This window comes from Hoplias malabaricus, chromosome X1 (genome assembly GCF_029633855.1).
Source record: "Hoplias malabaricus isolate fHopMal1 chromosome X1, fHopMal1.hap1, whole genome shotgun sequence".
Taxonomy (NCBI): domain Eukaryota; kingdom Metazoa; phylum Chordata; class Actinopteri; order Characiformes; family Erythrinidae; genus Hoplias; species Hoplias malabaricus.
This window is the reverse complement of record NC_089818.1, coordinates 12,694,367-12,722,007: the sequence shown is the minus strand read 5'-3', so window position 1 is coordinate 12,722,007 and position 27,641 is coordinate 12,694,367. Positions and strand designations below refer to the sequence as shown.

The 27,641-nt window shown below is 39.1% G+C and overlaps 2 protein-coding genes across 5 annotated transcripts in view; one reads left to right on the top strand and one right to left on the bottom strand.

The window, feature by feature from the left end:
* Window positions 1–790: 790 nt before the first annotated feature.
* Window positions 791–6,439, bottom strand: LOC136675804 (crystallin J1A-like). The gene is made up of 10 exons (XM_066652563.1): window positions 5,944–6,439; window positions 5,793–5,859; window positions 5,095–5,271; window positions 4,859–4,957; window positions 4,530–4,622; window positions 3,858–4,014; window positions 2,615–2,730; window positions 2,292–2,369; window positions 1,481–1,620; window positions 791–1,262 (listed from the first exon to the last, which is right to left on the bottom strand). Exons 1-10 carry the CDS (start codon window positions 6,028–6,030, stop codon window positions 1,164–1,166), a joined length of 1,113 nt encoding a protein of 370 aa, XP_066508660.1. The 5' UTR covers window positions 6,031–6,439; the 3' UTR covers window positions 791–1,163.
* A 1,258-nt stretch (window positions 6,440–7,697) lies between these two features.
* The window catches only part of LOC136675599 (guanine nucleotide exchange factor VAV3-like), a 52,134-nt gene continuing 32,190 nt past the window's right edge, over window positions 7,698–27,641 (top strand). For 2 of the 4 annotated variants that reach the window (XM_066652237.1, XM_066652234.1), the window contains exons 1-13: window positions 7,698–8,088; window positions 14,110–14,226; window positions 19,069–19,127; window positions 19,543–19,608; window positions 19,739–19,838; window positions 20,041–20,133; window positions 20,497–20,565; window positions 20,664–20,767; window positions 21,087–21,186; window positions 21,582–21,677; window positions 25,536–25,604; window positions 26,421–26,507; window positions 27,553–27,638. In XM_066652237.1, coding sequence (XP_066508334.1) covers window positions 7,867–8,088; window positions 14,110–14,226; window positions 19,069–19,127; window positions 19,543–19,608; window positions 19,739–19,838; window positions 20,041–20,133; window positions 20,497–20,565; window positions 20,664–20,767; window positions 21,087–21,186; window positions 21,582–21,677; window positions 25,536–25,604; window positions 26,421–26,507; window positions 27,553–27,638 — 1,268 coding nt within the window. In that variant the 5' untranslated portion in view covers window positions 7,698–7,866. Of the gene's footprint in view, window positions 8,089–14,109; window positions 14,227–19,068; window positions 19,128–19,542; window positions 19,609–19,738; window positions 19,839–20,037; window positions 20,134–20,496; window positions 20,566–20,663; window positions 20,768–21,086; window positions 21,187–21,581; window positions 21,678–25,535; window positions 25,605–26,420; window positions 26,508–27,552; window positions 27,639–27,641 lie in introns of all 4 variants that reach the window. The other 2 variants (XM_066652236.1, XM_066652233.1) reach the window with 1 other exon arrangement.

Below are 27,641 nucleotides of genomic sequence, written 5' to 3'. Positions count from 1 at the left end.
TAGACCAATAGGAAAGCTTTAGCTGGACCAATCAGATCGCGAGGTTTGTTTAACCAGTCGAAACATTGATTTGTTACTGTCAACCATAGCGCTTTTCAACCAAATGAACTCCGGTTCTAGAACCGGTTCCGTTCCTGATTCTTGGAACTTTGGTTCTTTCCACTGAACCACCGCTTATCTACGAACAGCGGAGAAACGTAACCAAGAGCCGCGGTTCTGACCAACGTGCGTGGCATTGCGCCTAACTGCACCAGAAACACATAAAAACAGGGAGTTTTTACAAATCTTTTTTACACATTTAAAAATTATTTCTATACATTACAAATATTTTTTCACATTTTTAAATTTAAATTATTATTGTTGTATTGGAATGCACAAATTTAAAACATTTGGGGATTTTAAGTGTATGTAGTTGCTCAAACGCATTTACAAAATCCGTTACATTTTACAAAATCAAAATCTTTTTGACCCTTTTTTGAAAAAAAAAAACCCACACACATTGGTAGGTGGATTGGCTACTCGAAATGAAGTGAATACTCAAATGTGTATGTGTTAGTATGTGTAAGTATGTGTTGCCTTGCGAGGGACTGGCACCCCCCCCCAGGGTGTGTTCCTGCCTTGCACCAAGTGATTCCGGGTAGGTTTCAGACCCACCGCGACAATGAATGAATAAATGATTAAACATTAGCACAGGTAAATAAAAAATACAGTTCATCTACATGTTGATATGCGTTTTCACTAGATGAAAAAAGATCATTGTAGAAATAATGAACAACAAAGTATAGCCACTGCTTGTCGTTTATTTATTACATTATAATTACACCACCCTTAATCAAATGCAAATAACAATAATAATTTCTTGGGTATATCCCCAACACCACAATAATTACATCTTTCAATACCTCACTCACATAATTCCAGCACTACTTATATTAAGATATTAAAGATATGAGTTGCACAAATCAAGCTAATTCATAAATAAATGATAAATTGGGTTTTATTTGCCCACACTGAATATGTTTTAGCAAAGGCTGCTGCGACTGAACACAACCAAAAGAATCCAGTCCAAACTTTACACAGATTTCAGTCTGAACTTTCATTAACGGTCCGTGTTCACCCGAAGAAGACCGGAATGAAGATGTTAACAAAGTAAAATTGATTTATTATTTATTAGCTCCTATAGCTTTAATGGCGAGCTCCAGAAGAACCTCGTATCGTGAAGTTCTTTTCCTCCACGACTCAGGGATTCCCTCGATTCCAACCTGAGCAAAGATATATCACAGTAAAACACAATAATCCCCAGTAAACTGTGAATAAAAGATTCAGAAACTAATTAGCAGCTATAAATCATCTCTCTAAAAAAGGTGCTGAAATTTTAGGACTTAATTCTGGTGCATTCTGGGAAAAAAATATTTGGGTGTGTACTCAGTTTTCATATAGCAGAATCAACAGTTAGTGTTCTCCTCCAAGCATGGTTTACCTGTGCTCCGATGCAGGCTCCAATGAAAGAACTTCTGCTGCAGCTGCATCCTCCAACACTCATTGTTTCTCTCACTGCCTCCTTTAATCCTGTTGCTTTCAGAACGCCATGCAGCGCTGCCTTAAAAGCCCCAGGCAAACCTGCAAACATCAGAACACAAACACAAGTTAGCAAGATAATTTTGTAAGGAATCCTACCAGGTGGAACACTCCCTGAATGAAAATAAGAAACACATTTCTAGAGAACACACACAAATACAAATCACTGTGCATTTATTACATTTAAAAATACAGAAAGTGTCCTGTGAAAAATCTTTGGCAAAAAAGGAGGTGAATGCAGTGTCGGTAGTGGAGAAATAGCATCCCTGAACCTCTACCAAAAAAAAAAATTTAGGTCTGTGTCAGACCTAAATTTAGCCTCGCCCACTAAATATCCATCAGAAGAAAACTCTCAACTCATCTTATCATCTTTTCTATTTAATCCATTTCAGGGTCACGGTGTGAACACTAAACTAAACTTTATTTTTAAAATCTTTTAAAAGAAAAAAAAAAGTCTGTGCAGTTCTCTCTGAGACATTCAGAGCTCATTCACCACCACACAGAGAGACATTGATCAGGAGGGATGTAGGGATATAAGTGAAAGTGTCTTTAAAAAAATTGCTGCTATTACAATGTGAAATTTACAGTGTGACATAAACGCAATCCTTCAGGCCGTCTTCTAGTGGAAACTATTAACAATGCTTAAAGATATTTTCCATGGGAAGAGTATTTTCTTGTCTGAGATTTATCTGTGTGTGGAGATGTAAACAAACCTCAGGCGTTTGTAAACACAGCAGGAATCAGCTCCTTTTGGGACTTCATTAAATTCTCCTTTACTTCATGAATGTGTCCTAAATACAAAGAAGTTTTTAGATTTAGTCAAATTCATGAGAATGTGAAGATAGTTTGAGTTAAGAGCTGTTCCACAAGGGAGCGCTCATTCGTAATTTGCATCAGTAACACTTTGTGTCCTAGTGAATTATCAATAAATCTTCTGTAACAACTTCAACCTGATGAGGGTCAAGAGGGTCCAGATCAGATCTGTTTTATACCAGAGCTGTTTTTTTATGTTAATTCATGTTGTTGTGGACATTACCTGCCACAGCTCTGTCCAGTTCCTGTGGGTTTTTTCTGTTTGGATCGTTGAGTTGCTTCAGAACAGCGTTCAGGGCGTTTGGATCAGAGCCGTTCAGGATAAAGTTCTCCAGGAACCTTTTGGAACAGAATCAAACTCAAAGTCAGAATCCTACTAAAGTGATGCGAAGAGGATATATACACAGCTGTTTATACACATTGAGGATACAAACAAGCAAGGAATTGCATAAAGCACTGAGGACTAAATACAAAAACATTATGTTTTTTGCAGTAAGGCTATTAATAATATAAGCTTTTTGCTGTTTTAGGTCATTTTAATCATGTGTAATTGTCACTGTTGAGAAAATGAAAGAGAAATATTTAATTGAATAAAAAAAAAAAAAAACCAAAATATCTGATTCCTTGATTTAATATCAATTTATCAATTTATTATAAAGACACCTAGAGGCCTGAAGGTATCAGAGAATCTCTACTAAATCTATTTTAAACATGAAGGGACCCCTTGTACAGGTTCATCTCAATAAATCAGAATATCATCAAAAAGTTAATTTATTCAATTGAATTCAAAAAGTGAAACTCATGTAGATGCATTACAGAGTGATCTATTTGAAGCGTTTTTTTATGTTGAATATTTTGGCTTACAACCAGTGAAAACCCAAAAGACATTATCTCAGAAAATTAGAATATGAGACCAATTTAAAAAATGATTTTTTAAAACAGAAATGTTGGCCTACTGAAAAGTATGTACTGTATATGCACTCAATACTTGGTCGGGGCTCCTTTTGCATGAATTGCTTCATCAGTGAGGCATTGGCATGGAGGCGATCAGCCTGTGGCACTTCTGAGGTGTTATTTTCTGAGAAAATGTCTTTGGGTTCTCATTGGCTGTAAAGTATAATCATCAAAACTAAAGACATAAATGCTTAAAATTGTTCACTCTGTTCATAATGCATCTATATAATGTACGAGTTTCACTTTTTGAATCGACTTTTCAAAAAATTAACTTTTTGATGATATTCTAATTTATTGAAATGCACCTGTATGTAGCATAAACTGGTTTATTCATACTTACATCAAACATACATTTCATTTCGCCCTTTAAAAATAATAGCTAATAAAATAATCACTTTTATAAATGTTATTTTCTACTGCTGAGTGCTGCAATTGACTGATGGCCCTTTTAAAGTAAAACTGCTGTTATACCCCTCCATCCCAGCTGTTTGCATTAAACTGGAAATCTTTACCTGGCTGCAGCGAGGGTCACTGCCACACACTGGTCATTATTCTGAGTGACGCGAACAGCGTCCTCAACTTTCTCCAGCATCTCCGGCTTTCCAGCGTAAAAGGCTACAACTGGAGCAAGTTTGGCCACTCCATCCATCTGGTTATCATTCTCACACCCTGCACACACACAAAAATCAGTCAGAAGTTTCTTAAATGCAGAGTATCAATCAGGAGCGTGTTGCTTTTTACAGTACGTAGTAAGAGTCACAACTCTGTAAAGGCTTTATACAAGACATTGTAACATTGCTGTGAGGATTTGAGGCATTCAGCCTCATAATCATCAGTGAGGATCAGGTGCTGGTGAATAGTTCTAGATCACACACACCACTCCAACTCATCCCAAAATGTACTGGATGGTGCTCCATCTCTCCAGAGAACACAGTTCCATTCTTAGGGGTCGGGGTGGGGTTATACACCTCTCTGGCTGACACTTGGCAGGTGACTTTAGTTTCAGCTGCTTCTTATTCTTTGTCCTCAAAACTATATTATAAAGGATGTGAGTTTGACTGCAGTGTTAATTACGTACCGATGGTCTCCCACTCCTTTACGAAATATACAGCCCAGTGCTGGGGGGATTTAAACCCCTCTGGTGAACTCTTGGCGTTGAGCATGGTGATATTAAAAGTCCGTACCTGTTTCTGTTTTGCCCGAATCCATGTTTTTGATGAAGCTCTTTAAGCTGGACTGTCTCCAGGGGCCGTCGATAGGAAGCTGAGGCCTTGGAGCTTTGAAAAGGACTTTAAAAGTTAAAATCAGATCATTTTGAACTCAAAATAAAGTAGGTTTTAAATTAGAGGACATTGTTTAATGTCTGTGTGTATTATAATCTTATGCACATTAACAATTAGAAAAAATGTCATTATCAGTGTCATTTTGGAGATACTAACATTATCCCAACTCCACATTTCTCTGGATTGCTTTGATTGCGAGATGTGAGTTTGTGTCTAGATTTTTGATTTACCTGTTTTATCTCTGTATGGGTCATTCAGAGATGAGTCATACTCTGATCCAGGGCCAAAAAACTCATATGTTCTCTTCTTTAAATCCTCCACATCCAAACCTTCAAGAAGAAAAAAATCAGCATTAAAATCCCACTAAACAAACCTCTGATCAATTTGATCCCAGTGCAGATTGATTAAGTGCTTCTGATAAAGAGATTTTCTAGACTTCACTGTGATAAACATTTGAGGACCTGACCTCCGCACTGAGCCAGAGACTGGAGAAGGACAAAGGCCTGGTCCCCGTAACAGCTCTGCTGACCCGTATTTCTTCTGTAAAATGGGTTCACAGACTCAGGTCTGAACTCTGGATCTGGATTCTCATCCAGATACTGTTCCAATTTCTTTGGATCATAAATCCAGTGCATCGGCTGAGCTGCGGAAAACAGGCAGAATCATACATTTATTCAAATTATTCCTTTTATGGTTTTACATTACACACCATTACAATCCTCCTTTTTTCTACACTCACTGTCCACTCACTCAGCTCCATTGTCCACTCCGGTCACTTTGTAGTTCTATGATTACAAACCGTAGTCCATCATTTGCTCTACATATTTTGTTAGCCCCCTTTCCCCTGGTCAGGAACCCCCCCAGAGATGCAATGATTAGGGTGGTGGATCAGATACAGCAGTCCTGCTGGAGGTTTTAAGCCCCTCAGTGTCACTGCTGGACTGAGAATATTCTACCAACCAAAAATATCTAGCTGACAGTGTTTTGTGTCCACTGATGAAGGACTAGAGGATCATCAACACAAACTGTGCAGCGACAAATGAGCTAGTCTCTGACTTTACATCTACAAGGTGGACCAATGAGGTAGGAGTGTCTAACAGAGTGGACAGTGTTTATAATGACATGTTTATAGAAAAATAACAAAATAAAAAGCGAGTTACAAACCTGCAGCATCTGCCACTGCTGAGCCAACTATAGCTCCTATTGCACGGTCTGAGACAGTTAGAGCCATCTATAAAAACAAACAAAAAAAAGTTATACATTTTATTTTGAATTGTATACTAAATATTCATTAAGGAACGAGATTGGGTCTTACCATGAGCTCTGTGCGGATAGGAGAAACCCAGATTCGTCTTAAATTCAAACTCAAACACACTATATGTCCATAAGTATTTGGACACATTTTTAATATGGGATTATATGATTAAAGTTTCCTGTTTATTAAAATGATTGTTCATTAAAAAAACGTATCTGTAACAATTTAGCGACCTTCAGCTATTGTAAAGATCTCCCACTGCAGAAAGAAACAAAACCTCCGTAGAAGACAACAGACCGCCAGAACGGCACTCTGGAACAGCTACACAAGTCTACAAATTGCCATGCCTAGTGCAGAGTCAGACAGTGAAGTATAAAAATCTAGTAGCTCAGTCCTATAAAATTAGGACGAGTTGAAGTAATAATTTTGATTCCGAACTAATCATTCAACACCAGCACCTGACCTCCTCACAGCATAAGCACAATAAAGACCAAATAAGCCGTACAAACATTAAGTATAGACTTACAAATAATCACAATTAACTTTCAAAATATTTAATGGAATAAAACCTGTAAAAAATTACCTCAGCTCCTGTTTCCACAGCGCGGCGCTCACATTTCACTGATATGAAGAGATAAACTTTGTTATTGAAGGAGAACTGCAGATTTGATTGGACAAAAGGACACTCTGTAAGCAAATGACGTCAACGCGCATGCGTACCTCACACGCTCATCTCCAAATAATAATTACAAACAACCTCTATGTGTTTATGAGCTGTAGATCGGAGAATGAGATTCTGCAACGTGAACGCTACAAACACATGTATTTTACAAAAATTATTGGTAACATCGGAGTAAATACTTACGCGTGTGTGTGTGTGTGTGTACAGTATTGTGTTTCATGTGTTTATATATATATATATATATATATATATATATATATATATATTTATATTTTATCCCGTGTATTGAAAATGTATTAACAATAACAACACTAAGAAATATAAACTTATGTAGTCACAATGCAGCTTTACATAAATCAAATTAAAACAATAGATCAATAACATGCAATAAAATTAAAAACAACCCCCCCCCCCCCAAAAAAAAATAATAATAAAAAAAAATAATAAATAAAAAAAAAAAAAAAATACCCCCCAAAATGTTAACAGGGTGACTGAAAACAGGAAAAAAACAACTTTTTTTCTGTTTAAGACAAAAAGGGAATTTTTCTGATTTCTTTCATGTTTTTCTGATTTTTTCTGTTTGTTGTAGAATATTTCAAGTAATAACTAAGAATATACAACTCTAATGATTTCACTTTTCTATGATGAACCATGGAATTTGTCTGTAAATGCTTCAGGCCTGTGAAAGTGTGTTGTAATGTTAAGAGGAACCTGTTTCTGAATCTTTGAAGCATTGAGACACAGTCTGCCCAGACCTTTTTGAGTAATGTGCCCTTAACAGTGTGAATAATTTTGTAACACCACAAGGTCCACAGAATGTTTTAGAAACTGTTTCACCATCTTCAGCCCAACAGAAGTGTGTGTTCTTATAAATACTGATCAGCCACTAAAACGTGAAAATTACTGGCTTATATATAAATAAGAACCTTTCTCCCCGTCTCTCTTCTATCTTTTATTTAACACCCACTTTCAGGCAAAAACTACACCCCTCTTTGTATATATAAAAAGAGAAGGTCAGTGGTATCTACATTGCTGGCCAATCGTGGCACAGAGGGTGTGGTTTGCATGAAAGCGGGTGGTAAATAAAAGATACCACAAGCTCTCTCAGCTGAGACAGACGCAGAGAACAGAGAGACGGGGAGAAAGATAAAGAGAGAGAGAGAGGAAGCAGCTCTGAGGATTTATATCTACACTACATTTAATTTACTCTCTTTTATTTCATTTAATTTTAGATTGGCTCTAAACAGAGTTACAAAAAGTGTTTTGTACTCAAAGAGAGAGAGAGAGAGACAGAGACAGAGATGGAGAACTGGAAGCAGTGTACCCTGTGGCTGATTGACTCTAGGGTCCTGCCTTCTTCTCACAGACTAGGGGCTCAACTGTCTCAGGTACCTCAGGTGTCCCAGGTGTTTGAGCTGGCTCAGACACTTAGAGATGGAGTTCTTCTCTGTCAGCTTCTCAACAATCTCAGGGCCAACACTGTCAACCTCAAACACATCAACCTCAGGCCTCAGATGTCACAGGTACGATTAAATACCTTTACCTTTTATTTTATGTGAACTCTATTATATACTGTTATTTTGAGAGAAATACTCCAGATTTCTAACTTATCTCTATGTGCTTTTCTGTAGCAGAAACTCGGTTACCACTGCCAGTTATTTTTGAATACATTTGAATGAGTGTTTTTATAAAATATAGTTTTAAAATAAAGGGGAGTTAGTGAAAATTCATATTTCCAAGAGAAACATGCTTTGAAATGGAGTCATATTGAGAAACAAGACAAAGAAAAAATTGTATAAGTTATATTTTAGATGTTTTTTACATAGAGTGAACTAACACAGTGAAGCAGAAATAACTTGCTGTAGTTTCCTGTCAATTACGGGAATCACAGACACGGCCCAGGACTTCAAATGTTACAGCATTCATATCAAAACTGCAGCCTGTCTTTGTGTCCCTGACAGTTTTATATTAAAACAGAGTGCTAGAGTGTGTTCTCCATCACTGCACACAGCAATGTTCCCACACTTTAAACAGCCACAGAAAATTCACTGAATAAAAGCTCACTCACAACTGAGGCCAGGGACAGACACTGAAGATGTACAACACTTGAGAACACAGCATTGTTTTGTATTAAATTTACACTCCAGAATCTTTCAACCAGTTCATCTGCTGCATCTGGACTGAGTGTCATTTACCACTTAAACTTTTTTTCAGGAAGTTTCCCTCAACTGTATAAACAACCCAAAAAGCTTCAGACCCAAAAGTCACTCATAGTAGAACCCAGTAGAGGCAGAGGCTGACGTGCAATGTCCACATACACTGTAATATTACTCATATTAAAGGGACATTCTGTTGTTTTTAAACCTAATCTAATCTGTTGTGGGGCGGCACGGTGGCCCAGCAGGTAGTGTCGCAGTCACAAAGCTCCACGGACCTGGAGGTTGTGGGTGACTGTCTGTGAGGAGTTTAGTGTGTTCTCGCCGTGTCCACGTGGGTTTCCTCCCACAGTCCACAAACACACGTTGGTAGGTGGATTCACGACTCAGAAGTGTCCATAGGTGTGAGTGAATGAGTGTGTGTTGCCCTGTGAAGGATTGGCGTCCCCTCCAGGGTGTGTTGATTCCGCCCCAATGATTCCGGGTAGGTTCCGGATCCTCCGCGACCCTAAACTGGATAAGCGGTTACAGGCAATGAATCTGTTGTGTTCATAGAACATAGTAAAGGACCACATAGGATACATTTCCAATTTTATAAATGGTACTGAAGCAGCTTCCGATTGGGTTCTACTTACGAGTGAGTTTCAGGTCAGCACTTGGGAAATAACTTTAGAAACAGGTATAGAAAATTATTTAAAGTCATAATTTTCTCTGTTTTCTCTATTATTAATTTTAAAATCATATTTCTCTCAAAAGAACGAATTAACCCCAACTCTCCTTAATTTTAAAGCTGTGTTTTATATAAAAAATTATTCTCTATCCATGAAAATATGATGCATATTGGACTTTAATTAAATTATTGCAGTGTATGTGTCTGGTTTAGTGCTCTCTCTCTCTCTCTCTCTCTCTCTCTCTCTCTCTCTCTCTCTCTCTCTCTCTCTCTCTGTGTGTGTGTGTGTGTGGATGTGTGTGTATCTGGTGCTGGGCAGTGCCAGGCTTCAGTGCCAGTAAAGACACTTGGAGCATTAAAGACGACGCTGTGTGTGGATTTTTGCTCCTTCTGAGCCAGAAAGTGTTCAGTTCTGCTCTGAGCTCTAGACACATTCCTGAACAAACTCTGGGTTTATTTATTTACAGCAATCAGCCAAAACATTAAAGCCTCCCCCTTGTTTCTACACTGTCCACTCTATCAGGTCCAGCGTCCACTCCAGTCAGTCTGTAGGTCTGCAGCAGTGCTGCTGGAGTTTTTAAACCTTGAGTCCACTCATTGTCTGCTCTTTATCTACTCTGATTGTCTACCTCATTGTTCCACCTTGTAGATGTAAAGTCAGAGACTGTAGCTCGTCTGTCGCTGCACAGTTTGTGTTGGTTGTCCTCTAGTCAGTCATCAGTTGGAACATAGAATGCTGTCGGCTGGATGTCTTGGGTTGGTGAACTATTTTCAGTTCAGCAGTGACACTGAGGGGTTTATAAACTCCAGCAGCGATGCTGTGTCTGATCCACTCGTACCAGCACAACACACTGCTGCGTCAGTGTCGCTGCAGCTCTGAGAATGACCCCCCGCCCAAATCATACCTGTTCTGTGGAGGTCCTAACCATTAAAAACTGTTAAAGGGGGGCTAACAAAGTATGCATAGCAACAGATGCCAATTCCTTTTTAAACAGAAGCCACTCAGATACCAGTTGTGTGTAATAAAAATCAGTGAGAGTTTGTGGAACTGTCCCTTGAGGAGCTGGGGCCTAGTTCCAAACGAGGCATCCCAGAATCCACAGGGACCTGATAAAATCACAGCTTTGATCCTCCTGCTTGTTAGAGGTTTGTTAGTGTGTCGTTAGTGGAGAGAGAGCGGGGGTCCGCCCTGCTGGACCCTCAGAGCTGAGCTCAATGAGTGATAAGAGGAAATTCCTTAGCATGAACACAAGAAATGCGATGAGACTAGCCCAGAGAACAAGGTCTGAACATTAAAGGTGCAGTCAGTCATTCTGACCGTTACAAGAGAAGTGTAGGAGGTGAAGAATCAGACTGCTCTGTCCTCCCTGAATGAACCAGTTTCTGCTCCACAGAGTGGGTCCCCCAAAATGTGGCAGTCATGTTTAAATTAATTTTAGTACAGAATCTACATTCTGATCAAGAGTTAAATTTTAATCCTGATTTAATCTTTACATTTGACCTTGATATTAATCCATATATTACAGTTAATTTTAAGCCCAAATATAAACATTCTAAGCTTGTTACCTTTTTAACCCTGCATTCACCCCAGCTTTTAAGCTTGATATTAACTCCAAATTGAATCCAAATTTTAACCTTGATTTTAACCTTTTAACTGTGTATTTACCCTTAATTTATCCCTAACTGTAACTCCAAATTTAACTCTGTTTAAACATTTATTATTATGATTTTAGCCTTGGGTTTAACTCAGATTTTAAATTTCAGTTTCAACTGAAAGTTTTATCCCTGATTTTACTCTCAGTTTGCGTTTTCCAACAGTAACCTGATCAGTTACAGTAGCAGAAATTATTTAATTGTGTTTCTGTGGTTGATAAACATGATCAGTGTATTTTATGATGAGACAAAAGTCATCCCCAGACTTTGTTCAGAGAAAACGTTTTGAAGAAGTGGACACAGACCAATTTCACAAGGTTTGAGGCACTTCCCCAAATACAGCAACCAAGTCTTTAAACCACACACACACACACACACACACACACACACACACACACACACACACACACACACACACACACACACAAACAGAAAAAATCTCTTTTCTGATAAGTTAAACAGGGAGGGATGTGGTGCAAGGCACAAAGTTAATTTGTTGTAGGCGGTTACCTGTAAATGTATATTGGTTGTGTTCTTTTTAGTGGAGGAATTTTATAATATTATTTAAGATGAAGTTTGTTTACATTTGTGCTGAAATATGTGTAAATAACTGGAGTATACCTGTACAAATCTTCGGTATTTTTAATCATCTGTTCATCATATTTTAGCATCTGTCTTGGACCTAGATTGACCCTCAGTTCAATTCTGTTTAGTTCAGGTCAGGTTAGGTTCATTGCATGAGTTCAGTTCAAATTCAAAATCAGTCCAGTTCAGTTTTGATTCTAGTCCAGTTTGGGAATGTTACAGTCAGTCCCAACTCTATTCATTTTAATTTCAAATCCATTTCTCTTCCTTTGCCTCGAGCTGAGTTCACCCAGAGCTGTGATCAGTCTGTGTATCTTTTCCGTTTGGTGAGTGTTGTGTGTGTGTGTGTGTGTGTGTGTGTGTGAGAGAGAGAGAGAGATGTGTAATATGTGTGGTTGAGTGTGTGTGTGTCTGGTTCATCTAGTGTGTGTGATCTACATTGATATATATCACACAGCAACTGATTCAATCTACCTTCTGTTTTTTATAGAACGGAAACACACATGCACACACACACCTCACTTTTCAGATAGATCATGTTGTCTATCTAAAAATAATGTCTTTGAAAATCAGAGATGTATAAATATAATTATGAATCTGAGTGAATCACTGATGGAAGACTTGATTCTTTGGGAAATGATTCAGTGCAAAATTAAATCTCATCTTATTATTCAGTTTGATTTGATTCCTTTAGGATGATTCATTGTTTAAAATGACTTTCAGAAACTGGAAATGTGGGGAATCTCTAGCCTGAAAGAACAGGGTGGGGAGCATTTCACGCCCTGCGGGAATCTGAACGCTCAATCCAGGGGGATATGAGTGGAATTTGCTCAGTTTGTAGAGCATCTTTCCCAATGTCCAGAAATTTATGTTAGTATCCAGTTAATGTTGGTCTCTCAGGACTGTGTGTTCAGGGTCCGCAGGGTGTGAGGAGTGTAGATTCTGGGAATGGAGGCAGATAACTGGTCTCAAGGTCTGGTCCCACCAGACAGGAGGGGGTCATTAACTCAAAGGGAGTAGAGAGGTGGCATTAGTTCCATGTGTGTTTATGGATTATAGAGAACATGAACATTGTCAGAGTGTTGCAAGCACCTGTGGCATATCTAACAACAACAGCCAAACTAATAGGACAGAACGAGCGGGTAACACAAACCTGAGGGCCCCCTGGAACACTGGCTTCCCTCCGCTCATCAGCAAACCTGAGTGATGGTGTGTGAATGGTGGTACAGAAGCACCAAGATTGCAGAGGGCAGGGAGGCCAGTTCCTCCAGGCTACACTGTAAAACATTTTCTTATGAATTAACAATAACAAACAACTGTTAGCAGTTTTGCCAGTATTGTGCTGTTTATTAGTCCTTATACTGTAATAACAAATACAGCATATTGCTCATTCATTCATTCATTTTCTATAACTGCTTATTGAGTTCAGGTTCACAGTGGGCCCTACCCGGAATCACTGGGCAGCAGTCCTTCCCAGGGCAAGACTCTCACGCATACACACACTCTCATCTATGGACAATTTGAGTAGACAATCCACCTACCAATGTGCGTTTTTGGACTGTGGGAAGAAACCAACGCGGACACGCGGAGAACACACCAAATTTCTCACAGTTAACAGCATATTGCTCTAATCCAAAAAATATATTACTTGATTTTTTTTATTTTTATTTTTAATTTTTTATTATTATTTTTTTTGGATTGCTAAATAGGAAAATGTGGAAGCCCCTTTATGCCACATAAAATAATAATAATAAAAGGCACCAACATTTTTTTAAATCAATATTTAAATTGCTATCTCATTATTTTGAGATACTAAGTCAATATATTGGGGGTGCAGCAGGTAGTTTCGCTGTCACACAGGGACCTGGAGGTTGGGTGTTCAAGTCTCGCTTCGGGTGACTGTGAGGCTCTGAGGAGTTGTGTTCTCTCCGTGTCTGCGTGAGTTTTCTCCAGGTGCTCAGGTTTCCTCCCACAGTCCAAAAACACACGTGGTAGGTGGATTGTTGACTCAAAAAGTGTCCATAGGTGTGACTGTGAGTGAATGTGGAAGTGTGTGTCACCCTGTGAAGTACTAGTACCGTCTCCGGGGTGTGTTCCTGCCTTGTGCCCAATGATTCTGGGTAGACTCTGGAATCAGTAAGTTACCGGCTTTTACGAGTAAGTTATTGTACTTAGGAAATGCTCACTTGGGGGCAATATAATTACATAAGATATATTACCCATAATGCTTTTCAGTCCACAGCAATGTTCTGTATTTGAATGAAACAGTAGTTCATTTATTGTAAGTGTTTCCTTGTAAAATTACATAAATTTTTTACAGTGTAGAGTCTGGAGGCTGGGACTGTGTTAATGCAAGTTGACTTGTGGTACTTCCCCCAGTGGTAATTTATACGAACATATAGAAATCTAAGATGTTGAATTTGTGATACGTTTTGACTCTGAAAAGTTTTAAATTGGCATCTCTTTTCCTCTGGTTCCAGTTTCTGTGTCTGAAGAACATCCGGACGTTTTTGTCTGCGTGTTGTGAGGTGTTCGGGATGAGGAAGAGTGAACTGTTTGACCCCTTCGATCTCTTTGACGTTCGGGACTTTGGGAAGGTAATCAGGAGGATTACAGTGAGATTATGGGATATTAAGTTCATAAATATTTTCAATACACGTTCAGTTCTCAGTGATGCCACAGCCATCAGTAAACAGGGATCAAACAGAATACAGCAGTCCTCACTCTCTTTCAGGCTTGATGGTGCAAGTGTTTGAGTGACAGGGTGAAAGTGTGAAGCTGTCCACATGTGTGATAGACTGTGTAACTAGGTGAGTGTGAATGACTAGGTGAGTTTGTGAGTGACTGGATGAGTGTGTGGTGCTCTGTCCAGAGTGTGTTCTTACCATGTGTCCAGACCAATCAATATGAAGCAATACTGAAGATTGATGAATGAATGAATGAATGAATGAATGAATTATATAAAAAACGTTCAGGCAAAGAAGATTTATGGTAATTTACTGTTAATGCTCTGTGACTTTAAGAATATTTTACAACTAATGTATTACATTTAATATATTAAAATAGGACACACCAATAATGAAGAAAATAATGTAATTTAATATTTTCTACAGTATTTAAAACAGATTTGTGATACATGACTGCTGAGAGTGTATTGGAAACTAACTGTAACTGTTATTGATGGAGAGTGTGTGGTTAATATACTCCATGCTGAGAATGTGGGTCAGTGGTTCAGCCTCAGGGTGCACTAAAACACTCCTCTTTAATAATAACAATGAAATATACATAAAATGTATTAATAGTTTTGTAACAAATATTTCCAATTCTATATTCTAAAGTGTAGGTTCAGGCTTTGGACACAACTTCCTCCATCACTCAATACTAAGGTATAAAATTGTCTAAAACTGGTGTGTGGAACAGTGGAAGTAATTTCCACTTCTCTGGAGAACTTCTCTGGTTCTCTGGAGTAATGGAGTTCCTTTGGGATGAGTTGGAGTGGTGTGTGTGACCCAGAACTAATCACCAACAACTGCCCTGACTAGTTCTAACATCTGGTGTATTACATACCTAGAAGAGTAGAGGGCAAAAACTCACTCCTGATTAGTGTCCCTCTGTTCAGAGGAAAGAAGAATGTAGATGACAAGGTGTCCACAAAAACATTTGGCATTAATATAGATTTATAATATAATTTTGATAAAAATATTAAATGAATAAGCAAACAACAACAACATTAATCATATTTATAAAAATTATTTGCTATTATTATTTAATTTCAACTTGATAAGAGGTTACAGAATGAATAAATTAATGAATTACTTTCATTCATTCATTCATTATCTGTAACCGCTTATCCAGTTCAGGGTCGTGGTGGGTCCAGAGCCTACCTGGAATCATTGGGCGCAAGGCGGGAATACACCCTGGAGGGGGCGCCAGTCCTTCCCAGGGCAACACGCACACACACACACACACACACACACACACACACACACACACACACACACATTCTGAATGAATTACTTCTATTCCTTAATTAAAAGAGCTAAAACCAGTCCAGTACCTTCTATTAATTGAAAATGTAGATGGAAATGTGTGTCTGTGTGATGCCCACAGGGAACAGAAAATGGCTTTTGTTCAAATTTTTTCATCTAAAACATCAGCAGTGATGCAGAAACCAGCACAGAAAGCATCTCCTGTACAAACACACCAGACAAAACTGGACACACGCCTCACTGACCTCATTCGACAGCTCGTGTGTTTGTAGGTCAGAGGAATTTCACTCAAAATACTGATATTCTAGTGGAACAATACTAGGTTTCTTATAGATGTAACCTCTGAAGATTCAGGAGTGATTGTTCTGTAGTGGTGTTATGCCCATATAAGGAGTTTTGGGTCAGAAATGAAATAGCCAAAACAAATAAAAAGGTTCTAAACCAGATTGGTGCATATTTTATTCCTCTGAATATGACTGCTCTGAATTAAGTGCATTAGGGAGATGAAATATGAATTTAGCTACATGCTAACAAGCTAACACTGCTGAAGACCTCATCAAACACATCCTCCCCCAACACACACACACATGCAAACACCAGCAAGTTGTCCAGTACCCCCAGGTCATTGTTTAACCACTAAAAATCCTCTCTGTTCTGAGGTACATTTGAGGTACATATTATTTCCAGAATAAAAGTCTCCAAAAGCTGTAAAATGGCTTAGCTGTAACTGCAGCTACATAATCCTTCATTCAGTATGCACATATCCATGAATATGCAATTAATCCCTGCCTCTCCACCTACCCTTCAGACACTTGCTTTTAGCTGAAAAGTCCCGCCTCTGAGTTGACAGGATTGGCTCCTTAGTTGTGTGTGGTATGAAATACTGTTAGTCTGAATCCATGTTCCTGAGAACACTGCAGTTTCAAAGCAGAAATGAGCAAACATGCGGCATCACCACACATTCCAGCACAGACTTGGAGCTCCTTATATGGGTTTGATACCACCTTCAGTGCTCTATGTTCAACCAAAGGTTACCCCCTTGTTTCATAACATCTTTTGCCATTTATTGTCTAAATTTCACACATGAGATCACATGACATCCTGTCGTACATTCTCTAACTTCACCAACCTGTAATAATGATGGATAGAAACACCTCTGTATTCAAGGATGCTTTGGACTCCAGAGATGGTTAGTGTAATATCCGGGTCAGTGTGAATAAAGTGGATGATTCTGTGCTATCTTAAAGACTCTCAGTTTGCAGTTTGTCCCACTTTTACTCCTGGTCCCATTAATCTCACTCAGCTAATCCCACAATGTTAATCTCTGACCTGAGAGTGTAATTCTTAGTGTGTAAATCTGAATATTAACATTCAACTCTGTAAAAAAACACCCTGAAGCAGAAAGAAGAGCATGTCTCACATCTTCAATCTAGACAAATCCCATTGGATCCCTATGGAGGAAAGCGTTTGGACGCTGATTGAAATGGAAGACATCCATCTGAGGAGTGCGAGAAGGAAATAAGAAAAATGTTCTGAGAGATAATCTCCGGATTAATCCTCACATTTCAGAAGAGGACACTCTTGGCCTGGTCACCTCTCTTCACTCACTTCACCACCTGCCATTTCTGAGCTGAGGGAGAGTAGGGGGGTTATAAAACAGGTGTTCTGAGTTCATAACTCTAACCAGGATCACTACACTCAGACACAAACACACACACACACACACACACACATTTGTTTTCATGGTGGGGCTTTTAAATAAACAAAGTTTTTGCTGATACATATACTTCCATAACACTCACACAATCAATTGATTGATCCATCAGTCAAATAGTCAGTGAATGAAAATATATTCATATACTGCTTTTTACAGCTGTAAAAACAGTTTTACAGAATTGTATACCCAGGTTCTATGAGCCTAAACCTAAACCTTAACCTTAATCCTAACCATAACCCTAACCCCACACGAGAATTTCCCATATTGTGAGTGTTTAAATAAGTGTAGTCCACACAAAGTGATATATTTCTCTCTCTCTCTCTCTCTCTCTCTCTCTCTCTCTCACACACACACACACACACACAGCTTTCTCAGGTTTAAACTTTTTCTCTTATTTTTTATTAAAATTACCTTCCTCTTACCCTTGGTAAGAATAAGTGAGAAAGAAGATAACAAATAAACAAATAAAAATTGGTTCACAGTAAATTCACCAGTGTTAAATTAACACTGTTAAGTTAAGTTAAAAGTTAACACTAATAGTTTTGTGGTGAATTTACTGTGTTTCTTTGAATATTATTAGGGCTGCACCCTGGCACAGCAGGTAGCGTCGCAGTCACACAGCTCTAGGGACCTGGAGGTTGTGGGTTCGAGTCCCGCTCCGAGTAACTGTCTGTGAGGAGTGTGGTGTGTTCTCCCCGTGTCCGCAGGGGTTTCTTCCAAGTGCTCCAGTTTTCTTCCCAGAGTCAAAAACCACACGATAGTAGGTGGATTGGCAACTCAAAATGTGTGTGTGAGTGAGACTGTGTGAAGAAATGGCGCCCCCTCCAGGGTGTATTCCTGCCTTGGACCTACCGCGACCCTGAACTAAGCGGTTGCAGATAATGAATGAATATTATTACATATAAAATAACTACATTATGTAATAAAACAATTATATTTAAATTGTAGAATTTCATGTTGAAGAATGGGCTTTGAATATATGCTTTTGGTTAATTCTGGAATATAAACCTATGGGATTCATTTGAATGAATTTTAGTATTGTGACAAGGTAAACATGTCAGAGGAGCTAATTATTTAGCATGCTAGCATTGCATGCTAATTCATTTAGTATAAATTTAAACAGGACACCAAGTTTCAACAAAATACTGACAACACCGACATTAAAAACAAACCAAACAACAGTGAATAATGAAATTACAGACGAGACATGACTGGATACAGGAGGCATATAAAGACAAGGAATAAAGGACAGCTGTGAACATGATCCCTGAGAACTTCACAGGTGTGGGGAGTGACCAAAGAGCACATGAGTGCACAAACCAAAATAGAAGCACATGGCAAACAAAACACAGTAGGGAACATACAGGGGTTAGACAATGAAACTGAAACACCTGCCATTTTAGTGTGGGAGGTTTCATGGCTAAATTGGAGCAGCCTGGTGGCCAATCTTCATTAATTGCACATTGCACCAGTAAGACCATGTGCATCCAATGGTTCAAACATTGTATCATGAAGGCCGTGTGATGACAATGCACCAATACACACAGCAAGACTGGTGAAAGATTGGTTTGATGAATATGAAAGTGAAGTTGAACATCTCCCATGGTCTGCACAGTCACCAGATCTAAATATTATTGAGCCACTTTGGGGTGTTTTTTCAGTTTCATTGTCCAACCCCTGAATGACCAAATACAAGGCAGATTGTATAATTGTTTTTTGTGTATTTGTTGTAGGTGATCGACACTTTGTCCAAACTCTCTCACACCACTGTCGCTCTTCAGTCCGGAGTCAGGTGAGTTCACAATAATATAATATATCATATAATATTATATGTGTGTTCTCCCCGTGTCCGCGGGGGTTTCCTCCGGGTGCTCCGGTTTCCTCCCACAGTCCAAAAACACACGTTGGTAGGTGGATTGGCGACTCAAAAGTGTCCGTAGGTGTGAGTGTGTGAGTGAATGTGTGTGTGGGTCTGTGTAGTCCTGTGAAGGACTGGCGCCCCCTCCAGGGTGTATTCCCCCCTTGCGCCCAATGATTCCAAGTAGGCTCTGGACCCACCGCGACCCTGAACTGGATAAGCGGTTACAGATAATGAATGAATTAATATAATATTATATATAATATAACTAAACTGGAAGGACTTTATAATAAGTTTAATACTTATATCTAATTTAAGTGGATTACCTGTATTTCTCTGTTGTCTTCAGGCCGTTCCCTACAGAGGAAACCGTGGACAACGAGGATATCTACATCCACCTGGCTGACCTCATAGAGTGAGTGTAAAATATATTTAGTTGGGTGCAAACCTGTAATATAATAACTGTATTATGTCTATTACATTTGAATGAAACCATATAAGCTTGTGTGTGTGTGTGTGTGTGTGTGTGTGTGTGTGTGTTTCAGTGAGCAGGTGCTGGAGGATGTGTATGATCCTGTTTATGGTGATGTTGAAGGCGGAGAGATTTATGAAGATTTGATGAGGACAGATACAGGAGCCCACACGGTATACACACACACACACACACACACACGCTCACAAACTCATATGCACACAAACACATTATTTATTTTATCAAAACATTAAAAATAGTGTGTTCACAGTCACTTCAACCTTAGACACTTAAACTCCCGTTGAAGACCAACTGCAATCATGAGTGAGGATTATTTATTTGTGTGTGTGTGTGTGTGTGTGTATGTATCAGCAGAAACAAGCTGAAGTAGACGTTAGGAGCTGCTGTTTGTCTGAGATTACACAAACGGAAGAGAAATACACAGAGACCCTGGACTCAATAGAGAGAGTAAGAAATAAACCTTTTAATTTATTTATGACAAATCACAGATATTTTGTGTGTATTCAGCTTTTTTTATTAGAAAATATCATGTCATTTACATAAATATCACGTTAGAAAATATATTAGAGGAGTTCTAAAGTGACTCAATTCACCTTTAATTTCTAGACAAGTGTGTAGTTTTAATTTAAATAAAGTAGTTTAAATTTAAATAAAGTCTGCAGTCTGTCCTGTTTTATAACCACATAATTTTTTGACAGTGTTTATTTATATTATATTTATATTCATAATATTTTTATATATTTCTGGAGTGTTTGAGTGTCTGGAGTATTTATTATATGTTTACATAGGATTTTCTCCAATGTTTTGTAGTTTTTCCTGATTCCTCTGAAGAAGTTCATGTCTGCAGCCGATGTAGAGAAAGTCTTTATTAACATCCCTGTGAGCGAAAACAAATTATAGTAAAAATAATCCAGAGATTTATTATATTTACATGTTTATGAGTGATTAAAGATTAAATGTCAAACCTCTTTCTACAGGATCTGGTTACAGTTCATAAAAACCTCATGGTGGACATTCAGGACTCGATCAAGTTTAAAAATGCGTTAAATCTCCACCACATCTTCACAGTCTACAAGGACAGGTAAGCTTGCTCTGTCAAAAAAAAAAACACATTTCTTAAAGTATACACAGACCAACCACTAGATTAAAATCATGGACATGTGAAGTAACACTGATGATCTGTTCAGCGCCCCCTGTTGAGGGTGAGCTGTATATCAGCTGAGTGAAAGGTCAGTTCTTGAAGTTGATGTTGAAGGAGAAATAGTCAATGTAAGGATCTGAGGGCCACACTGTTGTGATTATAATGTTATAGTCAGTCTCCAGAACTTTACTGATGCTGTGTAATATGTGTGTGTGCGTGTGTGTGTGTGTGTGTGTGTGTGTGTGTGCACGTGCTGTAGACTTCTGATATATGGAATCTATTGCAGTCGTGTGGAGACTGCCATCGCTTTCCTGGACATACTGTCCAAACAGAAAGAGGACGTCCGGCTGAAATTAGAGGTAGAACCAACAGAACCAAATACACACACCCCAGCAACACCCCCACAAAACCCAGCAGAACCAGAAATACCAAGCAAGCTCAATCAGAAATCTGGCATAACACACAAATAAATCTAACCAAACAATGAGAATCAAAACTCTTCCAAAACCCAACAATACCAGTCTAGATTCTACAGAACCCATGGAAACTCAACAACACAGGAACCAATCCAAATCCTACTTAACCCACGAAAACCCAACAACACAGGAAAACAGTCCAGATTCTACAGAACCCATCAAAGCTCAAATGAATCCAAGAAAAAAAGTCCAAAAAGCTTGCAAAATCAGTCAAATCAAATACCCATCAAAGTCCAGCAGAACACAACCCAGTGTGTGTGTGTGTGTGTGTGTTTTAGGAATGCTCCAAAAGAGCCAATAATGGGAAGTTCACTCTGAGAGATCTGCTGGTGGTTCCTATGCAGAGGGTTCTGAAATATCCTCTACTACTGCAGGTATACACACACACACACACACACACACACACACACACACACACACACACACACACACATTTGTACGTTTTAGCTGATTGTCATGAATGCTGTAAATAGGCAGTGTCCGTGTTTACTATTGTTGACCACCAGAGGGCGACACAGCCTGTGTTTTCTGTCACAGGAAACAGCTTCTGAGTGAAAATGGGCTCCCTCTGTTGAGATTGATTAGTGTATTTTTGAATCCAGTATATTTATATATTTACAAAGGAAAACACATCTGTATTTTTACACAACACTCTGTGTTGGGTGTTGGTGTCTTTTAATCCAGCTGGTTATTTTACTTCTTTAAATCAGAGATGTTTACTCTTCTCAGAGATGAACATAAACCACATGTTTTTAGAGGCAGAAGAAGTGTTTATCTTTAATTATACAGTTTCTGGTGAGTGCAAACACAGCCCACAAAAAAAAAAAAAAACAGTAAATAATTAAGAGCATGTGTTCAAACGTCCACATAGTAACAGTTAATCAGGTTTTCTTCATCTTAGGCACATTGGGTAAGAGTGATTAATATCAACACACTAACATATTTACAGATGTTTAAATAGGCTGTGATGTGTGTGTGAGTGTATTCCAGATGTGGCATGCAAATGCTCCATAAATGCTCGATACTTGTAAACATATTTAGTCTCCACACAGAGATAAATACACACACACACACACACACACACACACACACACACACACACACACACACACACAGCTCCATCACTCTGCTCGTTTAAAATTGTTCGTCTCTGCTGCCAACTTTGTGACAGAGTCATTATCGGCATCTTTATTGTCACTGGCTTTGTCCCTTTCTCAAAGATCTGGCAACCAGTACCACACAGGGATGTATGTGAGCTCAGAAGTGGAATACCAGAATACACTACATTACTTACAAATATATATATATTCTGTAAAATGATTTATTAATGAGTTTATTAGAAAATGATAATAAACTGGCCAATTATTAAACTAGAAAAGAAGTGTTTCTGAAAACATGGCCATACATAGATTGATGGGAAAAAATAGATTCATTTATTAGTCCCATGGCGGGGGGAAATTCACAATTATTAGAAAGCAACAACCAATTTATCTGAAACACCACCCAGTTTATTAGAAATCTGTAAAGCTGGTGTTTCTAATAAAGCGTCTGGGAGATTCTGTGTTGTGATTTATTTGGGAGAACTGGATCTCCAACCTCGGGATTCAGAGCTGCAGCTTCTCTGTGATGTTTATGGTGATGTAGCCGTCAGAAACAGATGAGTGTGTGTGTGTGTATGTGTGTGTGTGTGTGTGTGTGTGTGTGTATGTAAACAGTGTGTTTGCTGGCACCGTGCCAAGGACACAGCCCTAAATCTCAGCTCTCCTTATGTGGCGTTATTTAGTGACAGGTAATCTCCTTTGGCTCCTGTTTTACATTAGACCAGCAATCCATCACCAGCAAGGACACACAGCCGGCCACACACACACACTGCATATGATATATTCAATTATTCCCCAGTTAGCAATTACTGTATTTATATTATGTTTAATAAACTTTGGCTGTTACAATGAAGATATTTAACCAGGTGTTTCATCAGGAGGAAGGCTATACATAGACTTGGGAACATTGCTGTGAGGATCTGATGGGACATAATCATCTGTGAGGGTGAGGGGCTTGTGTTGGTGATTAGTTCTGGATCACACTCACCACTCCAACTCATCCAAGAAGAACTCCACCGCTCCAGAGAACACAGTTCCAGTGTGAGTCTGGAGTCAACCAGTTTTCTGTGTGCTGCCTATGTCAGAAAATACAGGATAAAACGTGCCGTTCTGATTCTGTTCCACTTCTGACATCAAGTGCAATATTACCCTGCCCCCTCATCTGAGTCTGTCCAGTCAGAGCGCTGGACTTGCGTTTAGGTGAGAGTGCAAAGACGAGGTAAAACGCAACCAAACCCACACAATGAGCGCAGAGAAATTAGAGCACTGTGTAAAAACAGAGAAAACACGATTAGAGAAGTGGAGAACTGAGCGCAAACTACTAAAACCCACAGGTTCTGCCCCTCGCTCCTCTGCAGTGAATGTGGCCATGGAGACAAGGGAGAAACTTGGAAACTTGGCCTGTCTTTCACTCATTCTGTCGTTTCTTTCTCTCTGTTCTGACAGCCTTTATTCCTCCCATCTGTCTTTCCCCAAATTCCCTATTTCCTGATGCTCCGACAGAACAGTGGTGTGCTCTTTTTAAAGAACAATAAATGGACAGCTGCGCTCTAAAGACAGACCTCAGCCAAAATAATCTATTTAATCTCTTGACAAGCATTAAAAGAGATGGAAAAATCTAGAGCAGCTGCACATGAGCCTAAGCTCACCCAATGTCAAGAGTCAGCCAGATACGAAGATGAAGCATCTCTGCAGAGATGGAGCTCCATCCAGTTCCTCTGAGATGAGTTGGAGTGGTGTGTGATTCAGAATTAATCACCAACACCAGCCCCTGACCCTCACTAATGATTATGAGGCTAAACACCATCAGATCCTTACAGCTATGTTCCAACATCTAGTGCAAAGACTCAATGCAGTTAAGAGAGGAACACACTTACCTCAGTTTATACATACTTTAATTCATCACTGCAGTTTAAAAAGAACAAATGTTCACTTTTATATATAATACTTTCAGTTTTTTATTGTACAATGACTGATTGCACCTTTAACCCTCCTGTTGTGTTTGGGACAAATCTGACTGATTTACTCCTTTTACTCTGAGCACAATGAGTAGGTGACTGACCAAGCAGTTATCTGTCCAAGAGGTTCTGGTCCAGGTTTTTGGACATGATGAAGAGGGCACTGAAATTGAACCAGAGATAGAGTAGGATGTCTCAGAAGTGGAAGACCTGTCCTGTGGCAATGTTCCACAACATCCTTGATGTGTCTGCTTTCAATGCATATGTGGTGTGGGCAGCCATCGACCAAACCTGGCATCAGGGGAAGAGTTTCAAGAGGTTCCTAGCAGAGCTCGGAAAAGCTTTGGTGACTCCTCTTATTCAACGGCACCAGCACATTCCCCACACACCAGCCTCTGCCAGTCTGGTTAGGAGTGTCTGGTTAGCAGCCCCAGCCCCAGCCGCTGCACTGGTTGCTCTCCCCCAGCAAGGACATGGTCAGAATAGGAAGTGCTGTGAGCTCTGTGCCCCTAGAGAGAACACTTATGTAGACTGTAACACTTATATAGTTCAGGGTCGTGGTGGGTCCGGAGCCAACCTGAAATCATTGGGTGCAAGGCAGGAGCACACCCTGGAGGGAGCACCAGTCCTTCACAGGGCAACAAACACACATTAACTCACACCTACAGACACTTTTGAGTCATCAATTCACTTACCAACGTGTGTTTTTGGAGCATGGGAGCGTGTTTTTGGAGCAAAACTGGAGCACCCGGAGGAAATCCACACGGATACAGGGAGAACACATCAACTCCTCACAGACAATCACCTGGCCCCTGGAACTGTGACACTACCTGCTGCGCCACCACATTACATGTTCATTTTGTAATACATTTTCAGTGCCTATTTGTTTATTCACTGCAGTTATGTTATGTCTAATTCTATAAATTCATGTTAAACACTACTTTGAGACATTGTTCACATCACAGCTAAAAAGAAAGTTGAATAAAAATTTGGTGGTGAAAAATGTTTTTTGTGCTAAAACAGACCGGTCAATTTTGTCCACGAACACTAAAGTAAGGGGTGGGAGGTGAACACGACTGGAGGTTAATATGACAACTTGTTTGTTTACCTAAACAACTAAATCTAAAATGTATCTAAATTTAATTATTAACTGTAGGTTATTTGTTTTGTTCAGGAGTTGGTCAAACACACTCAGGATTCGTCCGAGAAGAATAACCTACGAACAGCGCTGGACGCTATGAGAGTGAGTCTGATGTTTCACTCTAAATTTTATAAAAAAATCAGAGGGACTCACAAGAGTCCCCTTTTTTTAGTTTTTAAGATTCTTTATTTGGTGTTTTTCATGGCTGGACAATGGATGAGGAGGTGGGTGCACTCGCAAGTAATATATTATTTACAATATCAAAACCAAGAACAGCACATAATCTGAAAATAAACACGTGCAAGACACTGGAAACACAAACTAGAATGCATGAAACACAACTGAACAAAACTAAACAGAAAACAACTGTGAACTGATGTGGAGTGAAACAATTCATACATGCACAATCAAGACCAGACAAAGGAACACTGAAAACAAAGGCAATGTATTCAAGGAGCACAGACACCTTGAAAGAGATAACGAGAGCAAACAGGAGGCCCAAGTGGAAACACAAATGACAAGGTGGGGCCAAGCAGGAGACAAGGGAGGAGTCAAGAACAAAACCAAAAACAGAGCCATGTGCTGAAAGAGCACATGACAGACAATGAAAAAAAAAAAAAACAGGGCAGAATGTGTGACAATATTATTGTATTTTTTTAACATTAACATGTCATTCTTTCTTATTGTGAAGTACTTTGATCCACACTTTTAAATGTGCCATATAAATACAAAAGCCCTTGCCTTGTCTTGAATTTACTTATGTGTAAAATAACCTTATTTATAATAGAATGTATTAATTTTTACCACACATTGTCATTATACACACGGTCTGTACAGTGGACACTTTGTTACATGGCATGCACAGTTTGTGTATATTTCTGTTTTGGTTTAGAATTACATTTTGTTTTTGTTTATCAGGATTTAGCTCAGTATGTGAACGAAGTGAAGCGGGATAATGAAACTCTGCGTGAGATCGATCAGTATCAGAGATCCATCGAGAATCTGGTGAGTCCCAGAACACACAGAATAAAAGAGCAAAAAACAAGTAGATTCGCACAGCTCTCTGGGTTTGTGCTGTGATATCAGGCTGAGGTTTCTGTTAATACCACACACAATAAAAGAGGGTTGTTATTCTAAAGCAGATATGTGCACTGAATTATATTTATGTCATCAGTATTTTTTCAATTTGGCAAAATATAGAAATCAGACAGTAAAAATATACACTGAAGAGAATAATACATATATTCAAGAAATTAAAGCAGAACTATAGCATGGACACATGGACGCATGGTGACCCTGTAGGTATACTTAGGTATAATTATTTATCCATTTTTTTCTTTTAATCTCAAATTATTTATGTGTGTTTACCCTCCACTGTATCTTTACCAGAATGGAGAATCACTTTTTATTTTTAATGTTTGTTTGTGGTTAATTCCCTCTAAAGATTTCACCTTACGTAAACCAAGCAAACCCTAAACTCTGCTGTAAAGCAGCATATTATCAGACATAATATCTCTAAAAATTGAAGTATTAATTATGTGTTTTTACTTTATAATCATAAACAAGTTATTAGCTTTAGCCCACACACAGCTAGCCTCTACTAAGCTAACCATCTCTGTAGCAGGAAGACAACCAGTGGAGGGTATAACAACGTTTATAAAGTTTATATAGATTTTAATCTGCTTTTCATTGTTTTCAGGAGTTTTTCAGGTGTAGAAAAAAAAGAGTTATGTTTTCTGAAAATATTAATTTCTACTATGCGTTTCTACACAAACTCAAACCACATTTTGAAGGATACATTTCTAGGCTATGTTTCATAAATGTGCCCTCCCCATCCCTGTCCCCTGTCCCCCCTCCCCCTCCATGTCTCTCCCTGTCCCTCCCCGTCCCTTTGTCCCTCTCCCTCTCTGTCTCTCCCCGTGACCCCGGTCTCGCCCTTCCCTGTTTCTCCCCGTCCCCCTGTCCCTGTCCCTTCCTTTCTCTTCCCGTCCCTCTGTGCCTCTTCCTCCCTGTTTCTCCCCGTCGCCCGTTCCTGCTCCCTCCTGTACAGAATCAGTCTCTGTTAATATATGGACGTCCAAAAGGTGATGGAGAAGTTCGACTGACCTCGAACCTGGACAAGCGCAGACAGGACAGGTA